The sequence below is a fragment of the Brachyhypopomus gauderio genome, chromosome 4 (genome assembly GCF_052324685.1).
Source record: "Brachyhypopomus gauderio isolate BG-103 chromosome 4, BGAUD_0.2, whole genome shotgun sequence".
In the NCBI taxonomy this organism is placed as follows: domain Eukaryota; kingdom Metazoa; phylum Chordata; class Actinopteri; order Gymnotiformes; family Hypopomidae; genus Brachyhypopomus; species Brachyhypopomus gauderio.
The window spans coordinates 30,421,551-30,445,711 of record NC_135214.1 but is presented as its reverse complement, the minus strand read 5'-3'; the positions used below and the strand labels follow the sequence as shown (position 1 = coordinate 30,445,711).

General features: G+C 43.1%; 2 protein-coding genes across 12 annotated transcripts; both read left to right on the top strand.

The window, feature by feature from the left end:
• The first annotated feature begins 3 nt into the window (after positions 1–3).
• On the top strand, positions 4–6,006 carry nfyal (nuclear transcription factor Y, alpha, like). 11 transcript variants are annotated; one of them, XM_077003768.1, is made up of 10 exons: positions 4–153; positions 724–820; positions 1,140–1,223; positions 2,185–2,331; positions 2,543–2,674; positions 3,582–3,684; positions 4,045–4,217; positions 4,670–4,843; positions 5,153–5,260; positions 5,465–6,006. In XM_077003768.1, the coding sequence occupies exons 2-10, from the start codon at positions 746–748 to the stop codon at positions 5,465–5,467; spliced, it is 999 nt and encodes a 332-aa protein (XP_076859883.1). In that variant the 5' UTR covers positions 4–153; positions 724–745; the 3' UTR covers positions 5,468–6,006. The 11 variants fall into 11 exon arrangements, with proteins under 11 accessions (XP_076859883.1, XP_076859876.1, XP_076859873.1 ...); XM_077003761.1 differs by having other exon boundaries at positions 1,140–1,220; positions 5,153–6,006; XM_077003758.1 differs by having other exon boundaries at positions 5,153–6,006.
• On the top strand, positions 5,374–23,933 carry ahcyl1 (adenosylhomocysteinase-like 1). Its single transcript, XM_077003757.1, is given in 19 exon segments — positions 5,374–5,509; positions 6,453–8,453; positions 15,811–15,928; positions 16,547–16,690; positions 17,364–17,464; positions 17,634–17,736; positions 18,183–18,277; positions 18,470–18,576; positions 18,809–18,925; positions 19,042–19,105; positions 19,272–19,360; positions 19,565–19,635; positions 20,103–20,197; positions 20,660–20,758; positions 20,839–20,907; positions 21,029–21,070; positions 21,072–21,108; positions 21,225–21,345; positions 21,976–23,933. Coding segments are annotated over 18 exon segments (1,665 nt in total). The 5' UTR covers positions 5,374–5,509; positions 6,453–8,267; the 3' UTR covers positions 21,983–23,933.
• The last annotated feature ends 228 nt before the right edge of the window (positions 23,934–24,161 follow it).

The window sequence follows — 24,161 nt, the reverse complement described above, 5'->3', positions numbered from 1 at the left end:
GTAGCCACGCTCGCGCAGTCCGCTTGTCGCGAGCGCCAGCCCCTTTCTTCCCCGTGCGGCTCATTTGCGCCATTTTGTCCGCACGCTGTGGTGATTGGGTTTTTGAGATCTGTACTGGAGCCAATCAGAAGGGTACCGGACAACTGAGAAACGGTAAAAGAGTGCGCGGCTCGAGGCGAACGGTAGCTGACAACACGGATTGGTTTGTCGTTGACCAACCAAATGACTAATTCTGCGAAATACAGAAATCAAATCGGTAACGTGAGAACAGAACGAGTAAGAGGGTTTCCGAGACAAACACGGCTAAAATGGACGACGCTTTGTTACCGCCAGATCTGTGATTAACTGTCCAACAAACAACAAAGGACTCCACTTAGCTGGACGGCTAGTAGCCAGTTAACAGTTCGTGTCTCCTCATTCCCGTAGATATGAAGTTGGGCGGCTGTTTCCCCTCCGCTGTAGACACAGTGTAGTTTACTTGGTCGGGTCCACTAAGCTGCGCGAACTAACCACACAGACACGAGTGGACCGAGTTCAGTACCTCAACCGGACACGTGTGACTAAACGGGTCTCGGTTTCTGGTCGTTTGCGGCTTTAATCCAAGTGTCATTAACATTTACGCGCCAATAATTGTCTGTGGTGCCAGTGGCGTTATAACAGCCCGTCATATATCGACGTTAATAGTCTTGGACATGAACTGAAAACCTGCTGCCTCCCCACCAGACCGGTGAGCCCCGAGAAGAAGATGGAGCAGTACACCTCCACCGCCAGCGGGGAGCAGATAGTGGTCCAGACAGCCAACGGACAGATACAGCAGCAGGTACGGTACCGGTGCGGGGTAACCGGAGCTGACCTAGCTAGTTAAGTTACACTTGAGTTACTTCAGTGACCAAACTTTTCTGTGTTTTAGTTGAGTGAATGTTGCATGCGAGACCCAGTAACTTAATTAAAGCTAACGAGATAGTTGAGTTTGCTGTACCAACTTATCGGGGCGCTACTAGCGCATATCGGGTCCACTCATTCACCCAAACCGAAAACCCAAACCGACCGCAAATAGGATTTTGTGTCGGTACGTAGCGGGTTTCAGACGCCAACTGAGGGGCACCGGGAATGACCGGTGATGTTGGGCTTGTTCGCAGGCACAGGGCACGGTAACGGCCGTACAGCTGCAGGCCGAAGCGCCCGTGGCCGCGGCGGGTCAGCAAGTGCAGACGCTGCAGGTAGTTGTGAGAGCTCCGAGCTCTCGGCCTTAACCTTCCGCATGCGGCTTGTGTCCGAGACGCTGTGAAGCGACTGGCATGCCCGGCATCCAGCACCTAACGGGCCAGGGAGGAGTTTCCAAAGCCATGTGTGTTTTCTATTGGGATCTTGGATTACAGAACAGTTCGATGAGCAGTCTATTGGTGTTTTGAAGAACTTGGTGCTTTTTGGAAACTCTGATCTGACCTGTTGAAGTCGGTCGTTTCTTTTTGCCCTATTATTTTTGGCCATTGAGTAATACGCATAGAACGTCATTTCAGTCAGCAGAAGATGCCATGACGTCACTGTGGAGCGCTTCTGTGTTTGCAGTACATTGCATGCTGCTTCATTGGCATTATGAGCAATTACATGTCCTGCAGAACAAGTGTGTAGTGGAGTTACATTTGTACAGTGGAGTTGCGTTGTATGTATTTGTCATTCAGCATGTTCATTTATTAACCATGTTTTACTCAAACTTATGGACAGCATGGGTTGATATGGAGTCATGTTTCCATTCAGTTTTAAACTTTAGAACTTAATGTTTGGTAATATAAGCTATGTTTATGTAAGCTCGAATTTTACAATTTACGTTTCTATTGCCTGTATGAACTAACATTTTTAAGCAATAAAGAAAAATTACTTGAATTGAAACGTATCCTTTGTCACACTAGACCATCTCAATGATTTAGAGAGATCAAATGTTCTCTTATTTCTATTTCCTTGAATTTTCAGTAAAACGCTTAAGTTATTGCATTCATAATATAGCCATTTGTCATCTCATGCAATTTTTTTGCAGTGGGCTGGTCTGATGAGCCATGCACAGCCTCTGTTTTTTTTAATCATGTCACAAGCCTGAAGATGCACGCAAAGATCTCCTCCCATTAATTCGTCCGAGCCACCCTCCTCAGTAAAACACCACACTAAGCTGTCTGCATGTATGTGCAGGTGCAAGGCCAACCCCTGATGGTGCAGGTGAGTGGGGGTCAGCTGATTACCTCCTCCGGGCAGCCCATCATGGTACAGGCCATGTCTGGAGGGCAGGGCCAGACCATTATGCAAGTGCCTGTTTCTGGAGCTCAGGGCCTGCAACAGGTAAGAACATAAACACTTATGTACTGCCCTAAGCATTTCAGAATTTTAGATGTAGTTAATTTATTTGGTCTTTAAGAAGTTATTTTGGTTCTACTGATGAGCTAGAGCACTTCCGGCTTCATGTTGGAATCCACAAATACTGTAGCCTAATGGATCGTCCTGTCAAAATACATTATCGCTGTTATCTCGTATTTTTTCCTTGTGTGTTCAGATCCAGTTAGTGCAACCAGGGCAAATCCAGCTACAAGGGGGGCAGACACTGCAGCTACAGGGGCAGCAGGGCCAGACCCAGCAGATCATAATCCAACAACCCCAGGCTGCCATTACAGCCGGGCAGAACCAGGTCAGCGTTTCCTCCGCCTCTGTTCTCCATTAACCACTGCCGGTTTTTTTGTGACTGGTTGTTCTGGCACTGGTACGTTGGTAGTAATGGTCTCTACATGGAGTGTAGATCTGATGCATAACAGTGCTGTAAGTACCCAGGAGTGTGCACACACTATTTGGCACTAAGCTTGGGTAATGATGTCCGTTTCAACAACCGACTATCATCTCCACAATTATAGCAATGAATGCTATTGAGTCGCAAACTCAGTTTGAAGTCCCTCATGTGAGCAGTACAAGGCCTTTCATCTCTGTCATGGGATCCCACTCTTGGAGCAGCCATGCATGTGATGCGCTTCCTGTCAGTGGCAGACAAATAGATCATTAAGATATTGAACCATAGTTCATAGTTCTCGTAAAAGACAAAAAAAAAAATGCATGGCCACCTGGTGCCTGGATGCCCTTCTACGGGACGCGCACCTTCCACTACACTGGAGACCACATTGCCTCCAGGAACGTTTTCTTCCATTTGCATTTACCACAGCTTTCCTTGGCATTTTAAAAGTGGATATTTGTAGTTAATTGAAGTATTTCAGTGTGTTAATTGAATGCAGGTATTTCTGTTGCATAAATATTTCACTAACTATAAAAAAAAAAAAAAAGTCTTGAATAAGTAAAGGGAAAGGCCATTTAAATGAAGTGATGTGGCAGTGGGATGTGACCGCAAGCCTTAGCATGACCTTGCTTAATATTGTCACCATTTTAAATGACTGTAGTGTTCAATAATATTGCTTCTTTTTCCTAAGGCTGTTTGGTGACTGTTTCAGTTTTTCATTGTAATGTGAATAGGGATTGCTCATTTCTAACACATTTCCTAGGGCTTTTTTTCCTCCCGGTGTGCTAATGTGATCGGTCTGCCTCTGTGATAGGGCCAGCAGATCACTGTGCAGGGCCAGCAGGTTGCACAGACCGCTGAAGGGCAGACGATTGTGTACCAGCCTGTGAATGCAGACGGCACTGTGCTGCAGCAGGGTATGACCTACAGAGCATCACGGCCTCCCTCCCTCCTCCCCTTGCTGTCTCCCTCCCTCCTCATGTCTGTGTCTCTTCGTTGGAGCTGCATATAATTTTCGGTGTTCCATTCAGTGATTCTTAAGACTATTGCCAAAAATATCAAGCATCCTAATTACACAGTTGCTCTCGTTTATTACTTGTTCATTTGTTTACATTTTTTATTGTAGGTTCAATTCAGTACTCTTGTAGGATCAATAGAATAATTTTTGTTTAGGTTGATTTTTTTGTTTGTTTTTATTGTCTTGGTTGGGGAGAGCGCAGTCATTTTACTGTCGTTGCCGTGAATTTTAAACGTGACTCTTCTCACTACCTCCACAGGCATGATCACCATCCCAGCAGGCACTCTGGCTGGCACGCAGATCGTTCAGGCAGCAGGGGGCGCCAACACCGCCACCACTAATAGTGGGCAAGGCACAGTTACGGTCACCCTGCCAGTGTCTGGCAACGTGGTCAATACAGGAGGGATGGTCATGGTAAGAGCTTCCAGCGAGGTACATAACCAGCCTGAATACGCTCACTGTAGTGCGGGTGGAATGCTGGGCTCCCTCTCTTCTTCCAATCTATTATATTGTGTATTCGATCCAAAAACCCATCTGAACAAGTCCAAGCTCCTTAATTTTAATGGCAGTTGTGAGCTCATTAATTTAAGTGATTTTGAACCCTAAATTAAGCAGTGCTTATTTGTGGGAAATCTGTAACATGGAATTCTCTTGGAATTATCCCTCACTCTGGGTTGCATGTCACTGGCCTAATGGTTTGAGTTATAAGCTGAATAAGGGTGCCGATCCTCTCAAAACAAATTATGCACACAGCTGCTCTGTGGGTGTTCTTGTCACAAGGTGGCGCTTTCTCTCTGTGACCTTGCCAATATTCCACATAAATCGCATTAGCTGCCACAGAATTGAATTAACATGGTTCTGGTCCATTCGGCTTGGCCTGTCAGATGGTGCCCGGAGGAGGCACGGTGCCCACCATCCAGCGCATCCCCCTGCCTGGCGCCGAGATGCTGGAGGAGGAGCCGCTTTACGTCAACGCCAAGCAGTACCACCGCATCCTGAAGAGACGGCAGGCCCGCGCTAAGCTAGAAGCCGAGGGCAAGATCCCCAAAGAGCGCAGGGTAAGGCCATCCGGCGGCCCGGTCTGCCCAGTGACCCCTCTCGGTATCGCCACATGTTCTTGTTCAAACGCCACACTGGGCGAACGTGGCTTTCTTGAGGCCACCTGGCCAATTTCTCTTAACCAGGCAAGGCTGCATAGTCTTTGAACTCTTGTGCTAAACCCAAACCTTGTTTGAAACGCCCTTTCTGGTCAGCCCTTATACTCTGATTTATTATTAAAAGTCTGGACTCCTGTAACCGTGCAAGATCCTCGCTGACGGCCTCCCCCCCTGCGCGTACGTTGATCCGCAACTTTTGCGTCCGCACAGAAATACCTGCACGAGTCGCGCCACCGACACGCCATGCAGCGCAAGCGCGGCGACGGCGGACGCTTCTTCTCGCCCAAGGACAAAGAGGAGATGGGTCTGGAGGTGCAGGTGAGGCCGCAGGAGCACGGCAGGGTCAAACTGGAGGACTTCCCAGAGGCCGTGCCCGCCCCCCACTGGCTGACCGAGCACGCCGCGTCCCTCTCCTAGTCGCTCCCTGCACGGCCACCTGGCATTGTGAAACTGTTTCACTGGTGGCTTATGGCCTGATGATTGATACTTTTGTTGTTTGGTTTTGTTCTTTTTCTTATGCAGTGACAGTGTGCTTCAACAGCATTCTAACACTGGACTAAACCAAAGGTAATAAGCTAAAGGAAACAGTTCTTTTCTTGCATGCCTCGCCATACTGCTTCAGTATGCTCTGCTGTAGCCAAGGACCTGTATGTGATTTGTCAGGATAATGCTGTACTGTATAATTACAGCTTAGTTTAGGATATAGTGATAATACTGAAAAAAATGTTAAAACAGAAAATTCCACTTTGCAAAAGCACTAATGCAAGTGTGAGCAGAGGTGAGATTTTATATGCAGGAAATTAAGCTTAATGGGAGATTTTGCATTAAATTAGCTGGGACTCTAATTTATTTTGAACAAGTCAAGATTACTATAGAAAAAATGTGGCAGTCAGGGAGTGTTGCATGCAATGTCTGAGTAATTTTTATCCCTCATGATCCAGGGCTCTCTGGCTATCATCTGTCCTCTGTTTTGCTTGCTTTATCATATTCTCTGTCCCATGGCTGTCATCATGTGCATTATTTTTTTTACACAAATAAATGACACTGAAGAGTAAAGGGTTTAACAGCTGCTCCCAGGAGTTTATTGGTAAAAATAACAATTCAAAACAAGTTGAACAAGCTTTTTCCTTTGTCTCTCCCTTCAGTTACTGGGACTGCTTTCTATGACCTTGTGCTTCTACAGACATTCCTGAGAAAATCCTCTCAGTCACAGGATGTGTATAATATACATGTTCACTCATAAACCAGAGTGTAATGTATACGAAGATGTCGGGACCCGACGGATTCCCATAAGCATATATAGGTTAAACCATTTTGTTAATTATTAGGCTAATCTTCTTTTGGTTTTCTAAGGGTCTTTTCTCTCTTCGCCTTCTGCCCAGATCGGTTCATTCACACATCTCCCTCTCTGTTAACTAGTGGATGCTGAGTGGAGTATTTTGTGCACAGGTTGTGTATGTAATGGTTGATCCAGCTGTTGATCAACCACCTCCTCCCTCCTTGTCCATAGGAGCAGAATCCGGCCAGAGAGGAAACGGTGGCCCAGATGATCCGGGTCTCGTAGCACCAGGTTCGAGAGCCTCCTCGTTCTTGAGTGACTTCGGAAGCCCTACACAACCCCCCCCCCCCCCCCCCCCCCCCCCCCCTTAAATAAGCATATCGTACATATGAGCCCTTAATACCATTCTAGCTCAACGGGCTGTACAGTGTCCTCCTCCCCTCTCCCCTGGGGCTTGGCTTTGATGCCCAGGGCATGCGCTCATATCACCAGTGACAGGTATAGGGCTGGGAGATTGCATTGCCCGTAGAGTTTAGTGGATTTAGTGTGTTGCGTTCATAAGGTAGGAGACTTAACGGTGACATGGGTTTTGCTACTGTGATGAGTTCCTCCGAAGAGGCCATAGAACAAGTGTACAGTGACAGCTGACTAGGTAGCTAGTGTATAAAGATTTATTTTTGAAATGGTGGTTTTTAATTTCTCTAATTTCCTCATGTGGCCTTTTTGCATCTACGAAGTGATTTTGTTTGAAAAGTAAGATTTTTAGGACCATGTGACCCATTTAGTGCAGTTACTTTTGTCTGGTATTAACTGAAGATTAGTGTCTGTGTTCTGTGACTTATTCTCAGTGATTCATTTTTTTTCCTCTTCATTGGGCCAAAGTGAGGGATTTGGGAGTTTAACCTGTTCACCTGAGGAATTCTGTCTCTGGTCCTCTGCCTTGTACATTACTACTTTTAACATGGATACCTTTTTGCATTCAAATTTTGATATGACATTTTGTAATTGGAGAGTTTTTTCTAGTTATTGTTCTTATCTTTGTGCCCACTAGTTAGTCTCTCTGCACTACACATCTTCCTGTTTCATTTGAAATGGTCGTTATTTGACTCCATTCAAATCTGCCGTATTGTCATGGCAGGCAAATGTAGATACAGTGGATGAATTATGATAGAATTTTGAAGTCTTTAAAATATGTATTGATTAAATTGTCTAATCAATGAAGAATATTAACATTTTGCAATCATGTAAGTTTTTCCTGTCTGTGTGAGCACTTATAATGCTGTTTGAGCCTGTAAATGATCTTAATTCTATCAAGTTGCATTCTGTCTTTTAATCTTCTTAACACTGTGGAATGAAATCGGAGGTTTTAAATCTCCAATCTGCAGGCCAGTTTCTTCATACTTGGCATTCATTGATGGCCTACTGCATCCATGATTTCTCTATAAAGGATGCTTTGTTTATCTCGATATAATGCCTTTAGATCAAGTGCTACTAGAATGTAAAGTTTTCAGTTTGCTAACATTTGTTGTAGAGTATTAAGCCTTTTATGGTTCTTATATTGCTTTTGTAAATTATTTCATGGTGGGAATTTTAAACGATCTGTATAACATGGGTACTAAACTAGGCTTGCTGTTTAATATGCACTGTTAGAGATGATGAAGATAGGCCCCTCCCACTCATTGCTCCTGCGTGCAGGTGTCTGTGTCTAGGCCCCGCCCACCGCTGCTACTGCCTACTGTGAGCCGGACAGGCAAATAAAAAGCTGATCAGCCCCCGTTTAGAAGTAAAACCACATTGTCGATAGCGATGTGAATCGATGTTTTTTAATCTAAATTTCAATCTGTAAGTCGTGTTGGTGAGGGGATTTTAGCGTAACCTTGCCTTTCCGCGATTTCTCTTCAACCGGCACAGCACCGCGGGCTAGAGGACAACACGAAAGGTTACAGTATCCCAGCGAAACGAGCCGCCTCACTCGCGTTATTACCGGCCAACGGGGAAATTAATCGGAAACGGGCAGTCAGTTTTAAGATTTCTCCGTAAAACAAAATGACAGATTCCATCGTTGACGCAAAGTTGGAGGTGAAACAGGCCAGTAAAGAATTTAAAGAGAGCGAGAATGTAGCGGAGAAGTACTCCGCGATGACAGTCTCCAAGAACAGCGACGTGAACATGAACGTCGGCGAACTGTCCGCCGCATTCACTGCGGTCCCCACTCACAAGTCCGTCAAGAAGGTAAGATCTTTTTCACACCAAAGGGGAAGTTGTTGCAGGATAAATGTGTGTAGTCACTCAAAACGGAATATGGCTGCTGTCAGATTGGGACAAACACTCTTAAATAGGCTAGTGCCACATCCTACGGAGCGCTAAATCGGGATCAACATTCAAATAATCCTGGACGAGTTCAGTCGCCGGCAGGTTAGCCGGAGTACTAAATTTGCGTGTAGTTTCTTTGAGTAAAAGAGCATTTTTACGAAAAGAACATTTAGGCGTAAGAAAACCCTCCCATAATAAACTAGGGCACTTCCACCTCGTTGTACCAGAACCATTTGCTACGTCCAAGGGGATTCTGTACAAATAAATCGATATCAAAACGAGGTGACGAATACAAGCAAGTGAATAACTTAAAAAAGGATCGTGGATTTGTTTTTATCTACCTAGTTTATTTAATTTCATGGAATATTTAGACCCCAAGGGCTTAAAACATGCTAGACTACAGTTTGGCATCTTATTTATTTTATTTGATGGACTGTTGCCAAACTTGATGTCTTGGGTACGGTGGAATTCTATTCAGAACAGACCTTAATTGGTACCTTTATACTGGCCTATGGGCATTACCACCAGATCTCTTTAGAATATGTTTGTGCAAAAGTGCTCTCATTTATAGCCTGTCTTTGTTTCACCTAGACCAAGCGACCGGTAATGAAATATTCTATGTCAGTATATGCAAGAACAAAACTCGGGTCAAGTCGTTTGCAATTACGATTCCGATCATAGTGTGTAAATGTATGCAATGACTCCCCCAAAGGTGCGCGCGCGCGTGTGGGCGAAGTGGCCTCACTCTTCAGCCCACTCGCTGGTTAGCTCGGTTACACAACGGATCCTGTGTCAGATTTCTACTGCACGTCGTTATTATATTCAGTGCCACATGTTCATCTACTGATTTATGTATTTTGAATTTAAGATGTTTAACTTGTCTTTCATGCTAGGGTATTTTGAGGCACTTTTACATGGTTCAAGAAGTTCGTGTGTGTGTGTGTGTGTGCGCGTGCGTGCAACCATTTCCAATAAAGACTGCTATGAAGTGACTGCGTAAATGAACTGTACAGAATTGATTATTTGCCTGGCTGAATCTGGAAACGTTCTGACTTTAGTAGGCCTAGATGTTTGTTGTGTTCTCATACATGCTATGGCAGCTAAATGCAACCTTCTCATGAAGAATTGCCTCATTTTTATTGCTCCTCATTTAAATCAAATAATGGGTCGACAACGTCCATGTTACAGTTCTAAAAAAATTCACAGGGCCAATCTAAATATCCATTGTTTCCTTTGGAAGGATGGCTGTATTCTGTTTCGTCACCTAAAGGTGGGAGGAATGTACTCCCTCTGTATGCACAGTATCGTCATGACTCAGATAACTTGAATCCCAGTAAGGGTGAAGTTTTGGTAACACCAGGAGAACACACTCTGAGCTGAGAAACGCGGTGTATTTCTAGCGATTAGCCCAGGACTGCTGTCCCCTGAACTCCTCAGGCTGTGAGTTGGCGCCTGGCCACAGCCCTGCCCTGCCCGCTGAGAGCTTGGCTCTGGCCTTGCTTTCTCCTTCCGATCATGCTTCACTGTTGTTTTTTTAATCCTTCCTTCTTTACTTTTCTTACTACAGTTCACATAGGCCTGGAGTTTCAAGTTTTTTTTTACTAACACTGAGTGTTTTCTTATTCCAAATGGACCTGCTCTTGAGATGTTTGAGCTGGTGAAGGTTCTCTCAAATCCTGGTATGGTGCATGTTGGGGGTAATTAGAAGTTCTATTTGTTCAATGTGAAATGGACAGTCCCTTTATTTATTTATTTATTTATTTATTTATTTTTTCCCTTGGAAAATTTCAGAAATCTTTATTTATTCAGGTTTTTTTTTATATTGAATGTCAGCATTTTGAGGGTTAAGACAATGTAGCAGTATCTTGTAATAAAGTCACAAAAAAAGCAATCTTTATATAACTATAACTCATCTTTGCTTGAAAACCCAAGTTTACCATGTTATTAGTATCCCTGTATGTCAAACGCTGTCATTCGACGTAGCTTAGGTAGGTAGTGTCATTTCTTTTAGTTCATGGTATTTCAAACCTGCATAATTTCTCAGAGGTCTGCTGTGTTCCAAGGTTTCTGGAGTACAGGGCTCTCACAACAACAAGATCGTGTTGTCTAAACTTTTGGAGCTCTGTACATTTTATAATCATAATACACCATGTGCAGTTTGCCATGTATTTTGTAGACCATTATAGTACATGGAATGTACTAAGCTTGGAATTATGGGAAATTGCAGTAAACTAGGGCAGAAAAGCTTGGAGTACAGTAGGTATTAGCTGGGAATCAGTAACAACTCAGGAGTATCTACCCAGCACTGGAACACAGCCTGGGGGTAAAAGACAGCACAACCCACTGTGACCTGGACTGTTTCTCAGCATTTGTAGTGTGTATGTGTGGGTGAGTCCTGGTAGATGCTTAAAGGGCTTTTTGTATCAAAGTTTTGCTTTATTCTTTTCTTATTATGCAGGCTAGCTAGAAAGTCTCGAATCAGGAATTGTGCTTCAGGCCCTTTTTGCTCACATACAAACATTTGAAAAACATACACTTGTATGTCAAATATTTGTACATACATATGTGAATCATAAACACACAGGTAAAACATCTGAACATGTTTATGTTCATGCATGTATGTTCCAGGACATGCCCACTTTTTTGTGCTTGACCTGGATTTTGACCTTGACCTGGATTTCTAAAACACCTGAAACGTCCAGGATTTAGCTTTCCTGTCATGTTGGCGTTCCTGTTCCACAGTGACCACACATTGTGTGGCTGGTTCTCGCATTGCTTTGACTGTTCTTTGTAGGTCTCATGTGTAGCTGCTTCACAGAATTGTGCAGTCAGAGAGGATGCGTGAAGCCTGTCTTCTATAAGATCTTTGGTATGGTGCCTTAACGAGGCCTTTAAAACACAAACCCACAGCTGATGGTACTGCTCTGTGGTGTTGGCTCTTTTCTCTGAAATGTCGTTCTCATTTGTGTCTGGCTCGATTTTCTGTAATGTCCATTTTGTCTGTGCACAGCATTCATGTGACAATAATTTGACATAAATCAGTTTCCTTCTGCTCATATCCCACCGTGTAGCCCTGGTGATGTAATGACCTTTAGGCTTGTAAAGAAATTGATAACAAATATGAACAAATTATAGAATTGGCAGTATTAGAAATGACTTAATATGTATTGGATTAGATTCCCGTGGATTTTCATTTTTTCTATGACTGTGAATATCTACATATTTATTTATTTTTTAATTCATCTTATTATTTTATTTATTTTTTATCAATTTGATCTATTATATTTGTAAGTTTGACACTCAAATGAAGAGGAATAAGATTATTTACCCATATAGACTCTGAAGGTGATTGTTAATGGTCTTGTAAGTACGCCTAATACATACATTTGTTAAAAGTGGTTAGGCATTAACAAATTCTCTAGTGCATAAAATAGGGATTTAACTGTGAAGGAGTTGCCAATTTTTTTGGGGGGAATAGCCATCAGACTGTATTGGTTTTGGTGCTTTTGAAATGAAAAATATAGTTGTAATTCCATTTACAAACACAGTGTCTCTTCCTGAAATGACTTCTTGGTCTATGGAACCACCACAAAACTTGCATGCCTAAAATGTTCACAGTGGAAATAGGACGAAGAGAAGGTTAGAGAGAACGTGAATGGGGGAGGGTGTTGTTCTTGTTGTTGTTGTGGTATATCTCCACCTATACCTCCATATCCACTCTTAAGAACCTCCCCCTGTGAGGATGACTACATCTCACGGCACAAACAAGGGTTGCACAAGAGGCCAGCCATGGAGCTAGAGGCTGAGGTAGGGATCATAGATGCCGGGGACTGTTCGGGGGTAAGTGTCGGGACATCTTGTACATTGAGCATTGCACCCCCCAAAAAAAGGTTAAGAAAGTGTTGTGTTTTACCTTGTAAAATGCAAATGAAAGGTATACAAATATGCTCATTATCAGGAACTACATTTTTAGATGATGATTGGAACCATTCTCAACTTAGTCATCTTTATTTATGAATTCTGTGTTATTTTGGAATGTATTGAAATAAGTGTTCCTTTGTTCACTAACTAGCCATAATGGTTCTTCTGTCGACTTCTTCCTGCCAAGAACATTTGCTGTAATAAAATATTCTTTTTTTTACTAATCTTGATTTTCAGCGATGTATTTGCAAATGGTCGGAGCAAATGAGAATACACTTAACTGAGAATACACTTAAGTCACTGTTCAGTGGTTTGACATTTTAGGTTGTTCTTCACTGGCGGGAAATGATAGCACTTCTCTTCATCTTCTCATCAATAGCAACTTCAACCAGTAGAACTGCCCTGAAAGCTTCAATGCCATTATAATTTCAAATAAATGTTTTTTTTTACCTCTTCAGTATCTGTATACCATCAGCTGTAACTATGTTTTGTCAACTGAGCTTGGCTGTGTCCTGCAGTTTTTACTCAAAACACACCTGTAGTCTGTTTCTGGAAAGCATATTAAATATTATTAGGCTTATTTATAGTACACCTTGTGATTTTAGTCCATTGTCTTCCCTATTGTGTTTCAGGCCTAATACTCCTAAGACAGAACAGACAGACACGCTTCTTGTTTACATTTCCACATTACACCCACCATAGAGTTTCATTCACTGGTTTAAATGGCTTCATTGACTGAGCCTCAGTTCCATTTAGCCAAATAGCGTCACTGCTCTTCTTGGCAAAACCGAGTTCACACTTTGTTTGACGTGTAGCTTATGTTGTATTTGATAAGATATGACCCACTGGCCCAGGAAAACCACATCCACATCTTATCAGCATTTTCCTTTCCAAGAGGTCACATTAAGGTAAAATTTTAAGGTCAGATTTTAAGATCAAAGTCAGGATTTTGCTTGATATTCAGAAGTCTGCACTGAATGACATTACGATAAAGGTTATGATGGTTATGATTGTTCTTTTTTATTTTTTTGTGCATATTATGGCATATATACAATCATCAGAAATGTTTCTAGCATCTGTCATTTCTCCTCTTTGTGACACTCAGAAAGACCTCTGTGTAAAGAAACTCCGCTCACGCCTTAAGAGCAAGGTTGTTCCAAAAGCAATCCATGATCAAGTGTCAACACCCCACTCTGTAAATTTGCCCCTCTATCTCTCTCCACATCCATTTCCTTTTTTTCCCCTACATTTACTTTCTTTCTGTCTCCACAGTGCTACATGATTTGGCCTTATGCAAATGAAATCTGTAGTTCTTTAGCACGATGCTCGTATTTCACATGCTCAAACTTGGGTTCGCATCACCCTGAAGGATGAACAAAGTAGGTACCAAGGTCGTGCTTCTCCCCCAGAACGCGTGCTCGACTGGATTCTGTTGAACTCTGGCTGTAGGTGGCTGTGGGATTCCCACTTGTGACCTTTCAAATATAGTGTAGTGGCTGGCTCCATTGCTCCAGTTGCTTAGAGATAACAGCTGACAGATTTGAATGCACTTATCTGCAATACCTTATTGGTTTCTTCTGTTCATAAAATATTTAAAGTTAATGCTTTTATTGCTTGATCTTGACTTGATGGCATTAATTATAGAAGTTTCAATTAATCTGAACCTAAAACATGAACCTAGCCTTAAAATCTAACCATAAATGTATACATAACACATAAAAGGCTTATCTCTGTACTGGTGATTGCATTATTATTCACATTCATAACGTTTTTTGGCAAATGGATAAATAGTAGTTTTTAAATATTTACAGTATGTATATATATGGGGCAGTCATGGCCTGGTGGTAGGGAACTGGTCTTGTGACCAGAGGGTCGTGGGTTCGATTCCCAGACTGAGGCCATGACTGAGGTGCCCTTGAGCAAGGCACCTAACCCCAACTGCTCCCCGGGTGCTGGGCTAGGGCTGCTCACCGCTCTGGGCACGTGTGATCCACAGCCAGTGGCGCAAAAAGGGGGTATGCAGCGTATGCGACGCATAGGGGCGCTGCACTAGAGGGTGCGCCAAATCGATGCCAGAAAATTATTTGCTGAGTTGGTGGGGGGTGGGGGTGGAGTGCGGGGGGCGTGGATAGTATGTTTGCATACACCTCAGAAAGTATGTAGTTGCAACCCTGTCCACCCTGTGTGTGTGTGTGTGTGTGTGTGTGTGTGTGTGTGTGTGTGTGTGTTCTAACTGCACAGATGGGTTACAAGCTGAGGACAAATTTTGATTGCGGTGTAAAAATCACATTTGACAAAATATGGCACATTTACATTTTTAAAATTTTTATATGTATATGTACACACATATACTAATACACTACTCACAAATTCCAACAACAGTTGTGGGTATACCCCAACAAAAAATGTCAGTGTCTCAATAGCTTGTCATGTGCCCTTAAGCATCAACTCACTGTAACCAAATGTTACTTTTGGTTACTCTACTTTTTCCATATATAAACTGGTTCCTCCTAATAATTCAGAAGTGCTTTGCTTGCAGGGCTGACGAAGGACCTCTGTCCAAAACGTCCTGTTCCTCTGGAAACTAGCCTCTGGAAACTTTGTGTACTTTAGTACAGTTTTTAAATATCTCTACGTGTATATGGAGGATTCTAAATGTGCTTGTGTGATGTGGGTATTAAATGTCATCTTGGGCCGCAATAGCACCCCACTGTCGCCTCGTCCATCTCGCAAGTAATTCGGAGTTTGTAATCTGTCAAAGAAAGCTTCGTTCTAGCTGACAGTTTCACGTACCAGCGGATCATAATGCATCTGGTGTAGGCGATTGATCTGCCCAAGGCAGTTCAGTGACACCACTAATGACAGCTGACACCAGCTACATGCACTCTTGCCTCTCTGTGCGAAACTCAGAAAACAGCACTCGGTGTAACCAAAGGTGTCATTGTTGGTGAAACTGGGTTGGGTGTTATTATGGGAGTGGCTTTTGTAACTTTTGAGTTTTTTCATCTCATTGTCAAATATAATCATATAAAATTTCAAGGTGGCCATAATGTTTAGCTAGAAAACACTTATAGACTGTAATATTTAAAGTTATGGGGATGTTCTGTGTGCAGGCTTTATATTTTAACATTTCATTATAATAAAGTGAACAGATGGCATGAAGATTAAAAACAAAACATGGTGTAATGGAACATGCAGTGCTAAAACCATACCCCGTAGTTGATGTACCAGCTGTAAATGAATAACGTGATTAGCTGTAGTATTTTTCAAACTTTTAGCATTTAATGACTCTTGTTAATAGTTCCATGTGCTGTGGGGTCAGAGGTTAACTCCGCTCTCTTTTCCGAGCATGCAGCAGCTCCAGTTTGCCAGCCAGGAGGACAAGCAGGAGTTCAGCAAGTTCCCCACGAAGACGGGCCGTCGCTCCCTCTCACGCTCCATCTCCCAGTCGTCCACGGACAGCTACAGCTCCGGTCTGGCCCGCCCACAGCTTGCACAGTCAATCAGAGTTGTTAATTGGTCACAGGTGCTGGGGGGGGGTTGCTTCTACCCAACACACCTGATGCAGCTGAGGAAGTGCTTGATAATTAGCTGACGAGGTATGACTGTTGTGTTGGGAGTCTAAACCCCAAGACTGCAGCATCCCTGACATAGAGTTTGCTATTTGATATCATGATAGCATTTTATAGGTTCAGGAAAACGATTATGTGTGAAAAGATATAAGGTTGAAACTGCCCACTGGTAAAGAGACACTCATGCTGTGAACATTAAAGTCAAAATAGCCAGGTTGGCTGTGATTTGATCCGCTGCTTGTCAGAGAGAGTCAATGATGCATATCTTTAAAGTTCCTAATGGTATTTCTAATACATTGATACGGTATTCATTCCCCTAACAAAAAACATTTCACATTCCTGCATGGCTGAGAGCTGAAGCACTAACCCTCCAAAGCTTTGTTCAGTGTTTGTAATTAAGACTGTCTAATTGTTGACATGACAATGGGGAAAAGTCATTGTATTTGAAAAAATGTAAATTTATAGAAGCTGCAGCATTGTTTGCAATTGACATTTTGTCTCTGTGTGCTGGGTCCACAGCTGCTTCATACACGGACAGCTCGGACGATGAGACGTCTCCCCGAGAGAAGACTCAGGTCAACTCCAAAGGCAGCAGTGACTTCTGCGTCAAGAACGTGAAGCAGGCGGAGTTTGGCCGGCGTGAGATCGAGATAGCGGAGCAGGGTGAGGTGATAAGATCTCTTGGGGCAGGCAACGAAAGACACAACGTCTCTCTTATAAGTTCACTCTGTATGAAATAGATATATGTTATGTTATAATGAAGTACTGCAGTACATTATGGCAAACCTGAGGTAAATTTTGGTTATATTTTCACAGTGTTTTTTGTGCATTGTGTTAATTTTGTTTCTTTAAAAGATAAGAAAGCTATATTATGTTACTTTAATTTATATTAGCTTGTAAAGCGGTGTACACAGAAAGTGCTCTCCACCAGGACTGGATAACAGCTGTTCCTGACAGCACCATTCAACTGCAATTGTTTGGTGTTTGTTTCTGTTTTTTTAGCTCTTTGTCACCATCTGTTTGGAACGAAACATCACATTTCACATTTGTATTGCTCTAGTGTTTTTTTGAACACAGGCAAAATTCTGGATTAAAGTCAGGATCATGTTTCTGGTTATGCACAGCTAAATTGTATTGTGCTGAATAACTGGTTGTCATATGAAATACAGCTGAACCCAAACACATTACTGGAGTTAATTCAGTCCTGTGGGGTTTTGCTGTGTATCCAAAAACATTTTGCCAGCTTCTCTTGTCCAGGAAATGTCTTGGTTCATGTCTGGAAAAATGGTACTGGTGCTCAGTGTTAAGCCCAATCCTCTGTTTGATTTCTCTTCAGACATGTCTGCTCTGATTTCTCTGAGGAAGCGCGCTCAGGGGGAGAAGCCCCTGGCTGGTGCCAAAGTGGTCGGCTGCACCCACATCACCGCTCAGACCGCGGTACGTCAAAGCACAGACTCACTCTTATTTTGAAATCTAGCTGAGGAGTTTTGTTACTTTAGGCCTGTGATAAGCTGTCCAGCTGCCACTGTTGTAAATGTGCACAGAACCCTGCGGGCACATGTGCAGCTGCGTCTGGTCATTTGACTGGTCGTGCCGGTGTCTGCAGGTCCTAATCGAGACGCTGGTGGCGCTGGGCGCTCAGTGCCGCTGGGCTGCGTGTAACATCTACTCTACTCAGAATGAGGTCGCCGCTGCCCTGGCAGAGACCGGTAAAGCGAACCACAAACCACCGTAGTCAATACCCAGTCCTCAAGGGCCACAGCACTGCAGATTTGAGTACTGCGCGTAATTTAACACGTTTAACTTGTTGCCTGTTTATTAAGCCCAAGAGTTGACTCCGGGGCTCACAGAGCCATGTAACGACTAAAGTCTGGTATGTTATGCCCCTCCATAACCGTGCCTGCAATAAACACTATACATCTCCTACGATAAGACCCCCTCTAAGTTGAAACATCTGTGGAATGCGAGTGATAGCCAACATCATACGGACCACATGTATAAAGGAATACATTTATACCTTTGGAATACATTTATACCCATACATACATTTGTGCCTTTAACCTAAATTTTCTACAGGGGCGGCTCACCAGTGCCTCGTGTGTGCGTGTGCCCGATGTGTTTACACGTCCCCTTTCATGTGTTTGTGCTTTGAAAGGCGTGGCGGTGTTTGCCTGGAAAGGGGAGTCGGAGGACGACTTCTGGTGGTGCATCGACCGCTGCGTCAACACGGAGAGCTGGCAGGCGAACATGGTATGAACCTCGCCTGCTTCGGCCAGACACGATAACTCCATCATCCCGTCCCACTCTGCAGTGGAATACTGCAGTTTGCTCACGCACATCAAACTGGTAGCTGCTAATTAGCAGTTGCTTAGTGTTTATTAGCTAAGTGTTTTGTTTCCACCCATATTTAATGGCCGATGGTCATTGCTGTCTCAATGACAGATCCTGGATGATGGTGGCGATCTGACTCACTGGGTGTATAAAAAGTATCCCAGTGTGTTTAAAAAAGTTCGGGGAATCGTGGAAGAAAGTGTCACTGGAGTTCATAGGTGAGAAGCATATCTCTAGTGTTGCAACGAACACTGATACACTGCTCACCATGTTATACAATCTAGACCAACATGTTTCTTATAGCATTCCCATTTCAGAACTCGAGCCAAGACAGTCCACATTATTGCTATGTACCAATGTGCAACATATCTGAGATAAACAATCGGTAGCACCAATACTAGTTACAACTTTTTCACAGTTTCCTGTGATATGTCTCACTTACGGTTTCAGACTGTACCAGCTGTCCAAAGCTGGAAAACTCTGTGTTCCTGCCATGAACGTCAATGACTCTGTCACCAAGCAAAAGTTTGACAACCTCTACTGTTGCAGGGAGTCCATACTAGATGGGTAAGGCCCTTTGCTATTTTTAGCTTGGTGTGTCATTTCTTTCTGGGGTGATTTCACACAGTTAAGGCTCTGTTCTGACAGAATGTTACTGTGATCTGACTCTGTTCCCCTTTCAGACTTAAGAGGACCACAGACGTGATGTTTGGCGGGAAGCAGGTGGTGGTTTGTGGTTATGGAGAGGTGAGTCAGCACCACCTTGTCTCAAGGAGTGATACTACAGTAAAGTGTCTTTAAACAACCCCCAGATTTTTTGCAGGGATTTTGATTTTTTGGGATGTTGAATACATATGTCCCATTTGTGCTGAGCTCTGGATGTGGGATTATCTTGATATCTGTGGATGTGCAGGTGGGCAAAGGATGCTGCACTGCTCTGAAAGCTTTGGGAGCCATTGTATGTGTTACGGAGATTGACCCTATCTGCGCTCTCCAGGCCTGGTGAGATATATACACACACACACACACACACACACACACACACACAGTTATAATAAAACATGCACACACGCACGCACACACACACACACTAAAATACACACACACACACACACACACTAAAATACACACATTTATAACAAAACATACACACACACATATTGTAGCAGTTACCTAAAGCAAGATAACGATGATGTTTTTCTGCAGCATGGACGGTTTCAGAGTGGTCAAACTGAATGAAGTAGTGCGTCAAGTGGACATGGTCATAACCTGCACAGGTAGCGCTCTCCACGTGTTATTAACACACCTTATTAACACGCGTTATTAACAGCTTGTGTTTGTCCCGCGTCGCCCCGGTCCCACTCCACTCTCCCCCCGTGCCTCCAGCTCTAATCAGTGCTCAAACATGCCACCTGATGCCCTTGTTTCCACACTCTTAGCCATGCCCACCGGGTACCGGGCTTGTTTGAACTGTCTGGGGAAAACTAATGTTTGCACTCAGTGCTGTAAATCACAGTGGGATGTAAGCTGTGAAAGAGGCCGACAGGGGTGTAAGCTGTTTGCACTTTTAGGGCATTCGGTCTCCCCAGTCAAAAGCTTTTTCAAGGGCTGCTTGGGGAAAGAATGGACTTTGACTGTGCTGTTAATCTCCTAAACGTTAATGACTGTGCACTTGTACTGTACGGAGCTTGGTGCCGTTTCCCTAGTTGGTTTCATGGAGGATGGAGTGAATCTGTGTCCACAGGGAATAAAAATGTGGTGACCCGTGAGCAGCTGGATCGCATGAAGAACGGCTGCATTGTGTGTAACATGGGCCACTCCAACACAGAGATCGATGTGGTGAGTTTTGGAGAAATCGTTATGAAACCTGGTCTACGCCTAAACCTCCATCCACACCCATACATATTTTTCTTTTGAGTTGCTTCATTATCTTTTTCTCTCTCTCTCTCTCTGTCTCTGTCTCTGTCTCTGTCTCTCTCTCTGTCTCTCTCTCTCTCTCTCTCTCTCTCTCTCTCTCTCTACCTCCCACCTCCAGTAGTAACTATCAAAGCAACCGTACTCGTTAATGTGACGTGTTGGCTGACTGATTTTGAACAATGCTTAAAAAGGAAAGGATGTATTAGGAGTTAGATACGGCTGAGGGAACGTGGGCATTTTGTGTGTAAGTCAACAGAAAGCCTCTGACTTTCCTCTTACTCAACGTGGTGTGTGTGTGTGTGTGTGTGTGTGTGTGTGTGTGTGTGTGTGTGCGCGCGCACATGCTCACGTGCTGCTGGTTCCACCGATTTCCTCCATGTCTAGGCAAGCCTGCGGACCCCCGAGCTGACCTGGGAGAGGGTGCGATCCCAGGTGGACCATGTCATTTGGCCTGATGGGAAAAGAGTCATCCTGCTGGCGGAGGTACCTCGTCTTTCACCTTAGAGAAACGCTGCTGCGGTGCGCGTGACGAGACTTGATGCCTCCTTGTCTTGTGCTTCCAGGGTCGGCTCCTGAACCTCAGCTGCTCCACCGTGCCCTCTTTTGTGCTGTCCATCACGGCCACAACACAAGTGAGTGTTGGTCTGTCATTACAACACACAGTTTTGCTTGTTTCTGTGTCAACACCTAACACACTGCTGCTGTGCTTTTCCCTGTCCTGTTATTTTATTTGTCTGGCTGGTTCTGTTTCAGGCCCTGGCCCTTATAGAGCTGTACAACGCACCGGAGGGCCGGGTACCGACAGGATGTGTACCTGTTGCCAAAAAAGATGGGTAATGCTCCATTAGGGGAAAGCTGCACAGAACTGCTCATGTTAAGGACAATATCAAAAAGATTAAACGCAAGCCATGGCAGAAATGTGAGTGAGCAGTGTGTATGTGCATTTCAGATGAATATGTGGCAAGTTTGCATCTGCCCAACTTTGACGCCCATCTCACGGAGTTGTCAGACGAGCAAGCCAAGTACATGGGCTTGAATAAGAACGGCCCATTCAAGCCAAACTACTACAGGTATGGGAGGTCCATAACTCTTTATTGACAGCTGTTACCAGAAGAAAAATATATATTTGCCACCTCCTACTGTTTGAAAAGAGAAGGTCAGTTTTACCTTCTACATTTTCTGAAGACCTAGACCAGGGGTGGCCAACCCGTCATAGACCAAGAGCCACTTTTCTTACCGTGTTACGGCAAAGTGCCGCATCATACATGGGCGAGTGTAGATTGTTGAGCGGGGGGGGGGGGGGGGGGGGGGGGGGTGTAAATTATTAGCTGTGAAGACAGTCAAATGCGTGTTTTCCACGCCGGTTTTAAAAGTATTAGTGGCTCGCTAGGCTTGTAAACAAACCGCGAACCACGAAAATGTAGGAGTGTGTCGCCCCGTTTGTGCAGGTGAGCCCGCGGACCGGCTGGGGAGCCGCATGAAACCAGGCAAAGAGCCACTCCTGACCAGGGTTGGCCACTCCTGACCTAGACCATTCCAGATTATAATCCTCATACCTAAGGATTAAATCAGAAAAGATTAATCTATATAATAAAAGAAACAACAGCAACAACAATACATAATGTGATGCATAAAGTGTGATTATTATCCACCATGCTACATAGTATATTGATCATAACCGTGTATGTTCACTTTCACAGATATTAGTATGTATGAATCACAGTGACCTTCATCAGGGAAGGAGAGACCTGCATTAGCCAAGCAAACCAAGAGATTTATTTTCTATTTACTGTAAATTTCTAAAACACTTGATTCAAAGTGAATGTTATTCTTACTTAGTGTTATTAACATGTAGTGACCAAATTCATGTTTTCCACATGAACACTATACTTAGCTAGCATTTCATTAGATTATATTATACTATGTAAATCTTTCAATCATATTATGAAGGGACCATGGTTTGTAGGCCTGAAGGTGTGCCATAAATTGGTGGTGGTGAAAAGGGGTTCATTCTACACTATAACGTTTTTACACATTATAGTTCTCAGTTTGGCTTTCAGCATTACACAGACATCCATACATAATCTGTAAACAAGAAGAAATTCACGCCTCTGATTTGTGCTCTCGTTAATGTGACTGATGCAGTGTGCTTCTGGGAGCACATCTCAGTGTTACATTTACACCATTTAGCAGACATTACATTACATAATAACTCATTTTCTTTCCTGAGTAAGAAGTCATAAGTATACATGTCAGTTCTACAGAAGAAAGTAACTTTGTCTCTGCTGTTCTGCAGTATGTATATTACTCCCAAGGGCTACAGTGATCTGGCAATTAGATATTCAGTGTACACAGCGAGTGCTAGCACAGAAACTAGCCTGCATGGCACTCGAACAATTAGGGACACCACCGGCTAGTTTCTCTGCTCTACTTTCACCCTCTCCACTCACCTTGTCAGTGGCCTTTGACAGTATTTTACATGACTTCAGAAGTTCATCCAGAGCTGTATCTGAATCAAGTAGACTGCATCCAATCATCAGCTAAGTGGTTAGGTGTTTTGCTTTTTATGTGAGTTCCATGACTCTTTGACAGCTGTTTCCCTGCACAGGCCTGGCTCCAGGCCAACATGTTTTGCTCAGTATATCTACATTGGTGAAAAAGGCTCAAAGAAATATCACTGTGAATGCATTAGAAAAAGGCCTACCTATTTATCTTAACTGAACTGAATCCTATTTGTTAACATACCTCTCTTTTGTCAAAATACATGTATTCCCTGCCTTGTTATTATCATTAAATGTCTGATCTATTCCAAAATTGGATTGGAGTTATTGCTGGAAATATGGATAATTTCACTGTGCACAGTTTCTGTCCCTAGTTTAAACATTTCATTTTTGAAAGCTCATCACTTATACTGTCTTTGATTGCCCATATTTGTACAACCCAAATTAATATACTACCAAATACCAAAATTCCTGTGAGGTGACGCTCACCTAATGCTAGACAAGATGATTAGATTAGATGAAACTTTATTCTCATTACACATGTAGAGGTACAAGGCAACAAAATGCAGTTTAGCATCTAACAAAGAGTGCAGTTAGCAGCAAGTGCAGGATGTCCAGTATCTACATTATGAAGTATGTAGTACAGAATCTACATTATGAAGTATGTACAGTATCTACATTATGATGTACGTAGTATAGAATCTACATTATGAAGTATGTACAGTATCTACATTGTGATGTATGTAGTACAGAATCAACATTATGAAGTATGTACTGTATCTACATTATGATGTATGTAGTACAGAATCAACATTATGAAGTATGTACAGTATCTACATTATGAAGTATGTACAGTATCTATATTATGAAGTATGTGCAGTATCTACATTATGATTTACGTAGTACAAAATCAACATTATGAAGTATGTACAGTATCTACATTATGATGTACGTAGTACAGAATCAACATTATGAAGTATGTACAGTATCTACATTATGAAGTATGTGCAGTATCTACATTATGATTTACGTAGTACAAAATCAACATTATGAAGTATGTAGTACATAAACAACATGACGTATGTACAGTATCTACATTATGATGTACGTAATACACAATCAACATTATGAAGTATGTACAGAAATGTACATAACTGATTAAAGATAAAAGAAATATACCGGATGAATGGATATATGTATCTTTGTATATACAGAATAAACATACAAAATACATGTGAGTAACGTTAATGCTTATCTAAGTAATAATAATGTTAATAATAATGCTAAATAATGACGTAGGTCTCGTGCCGAAAGGACACAAAGACAACATGTGAGCCTGACAATAACACAACAGGGCTTCAGCCACTTATGCCAGCCGGAAGCAG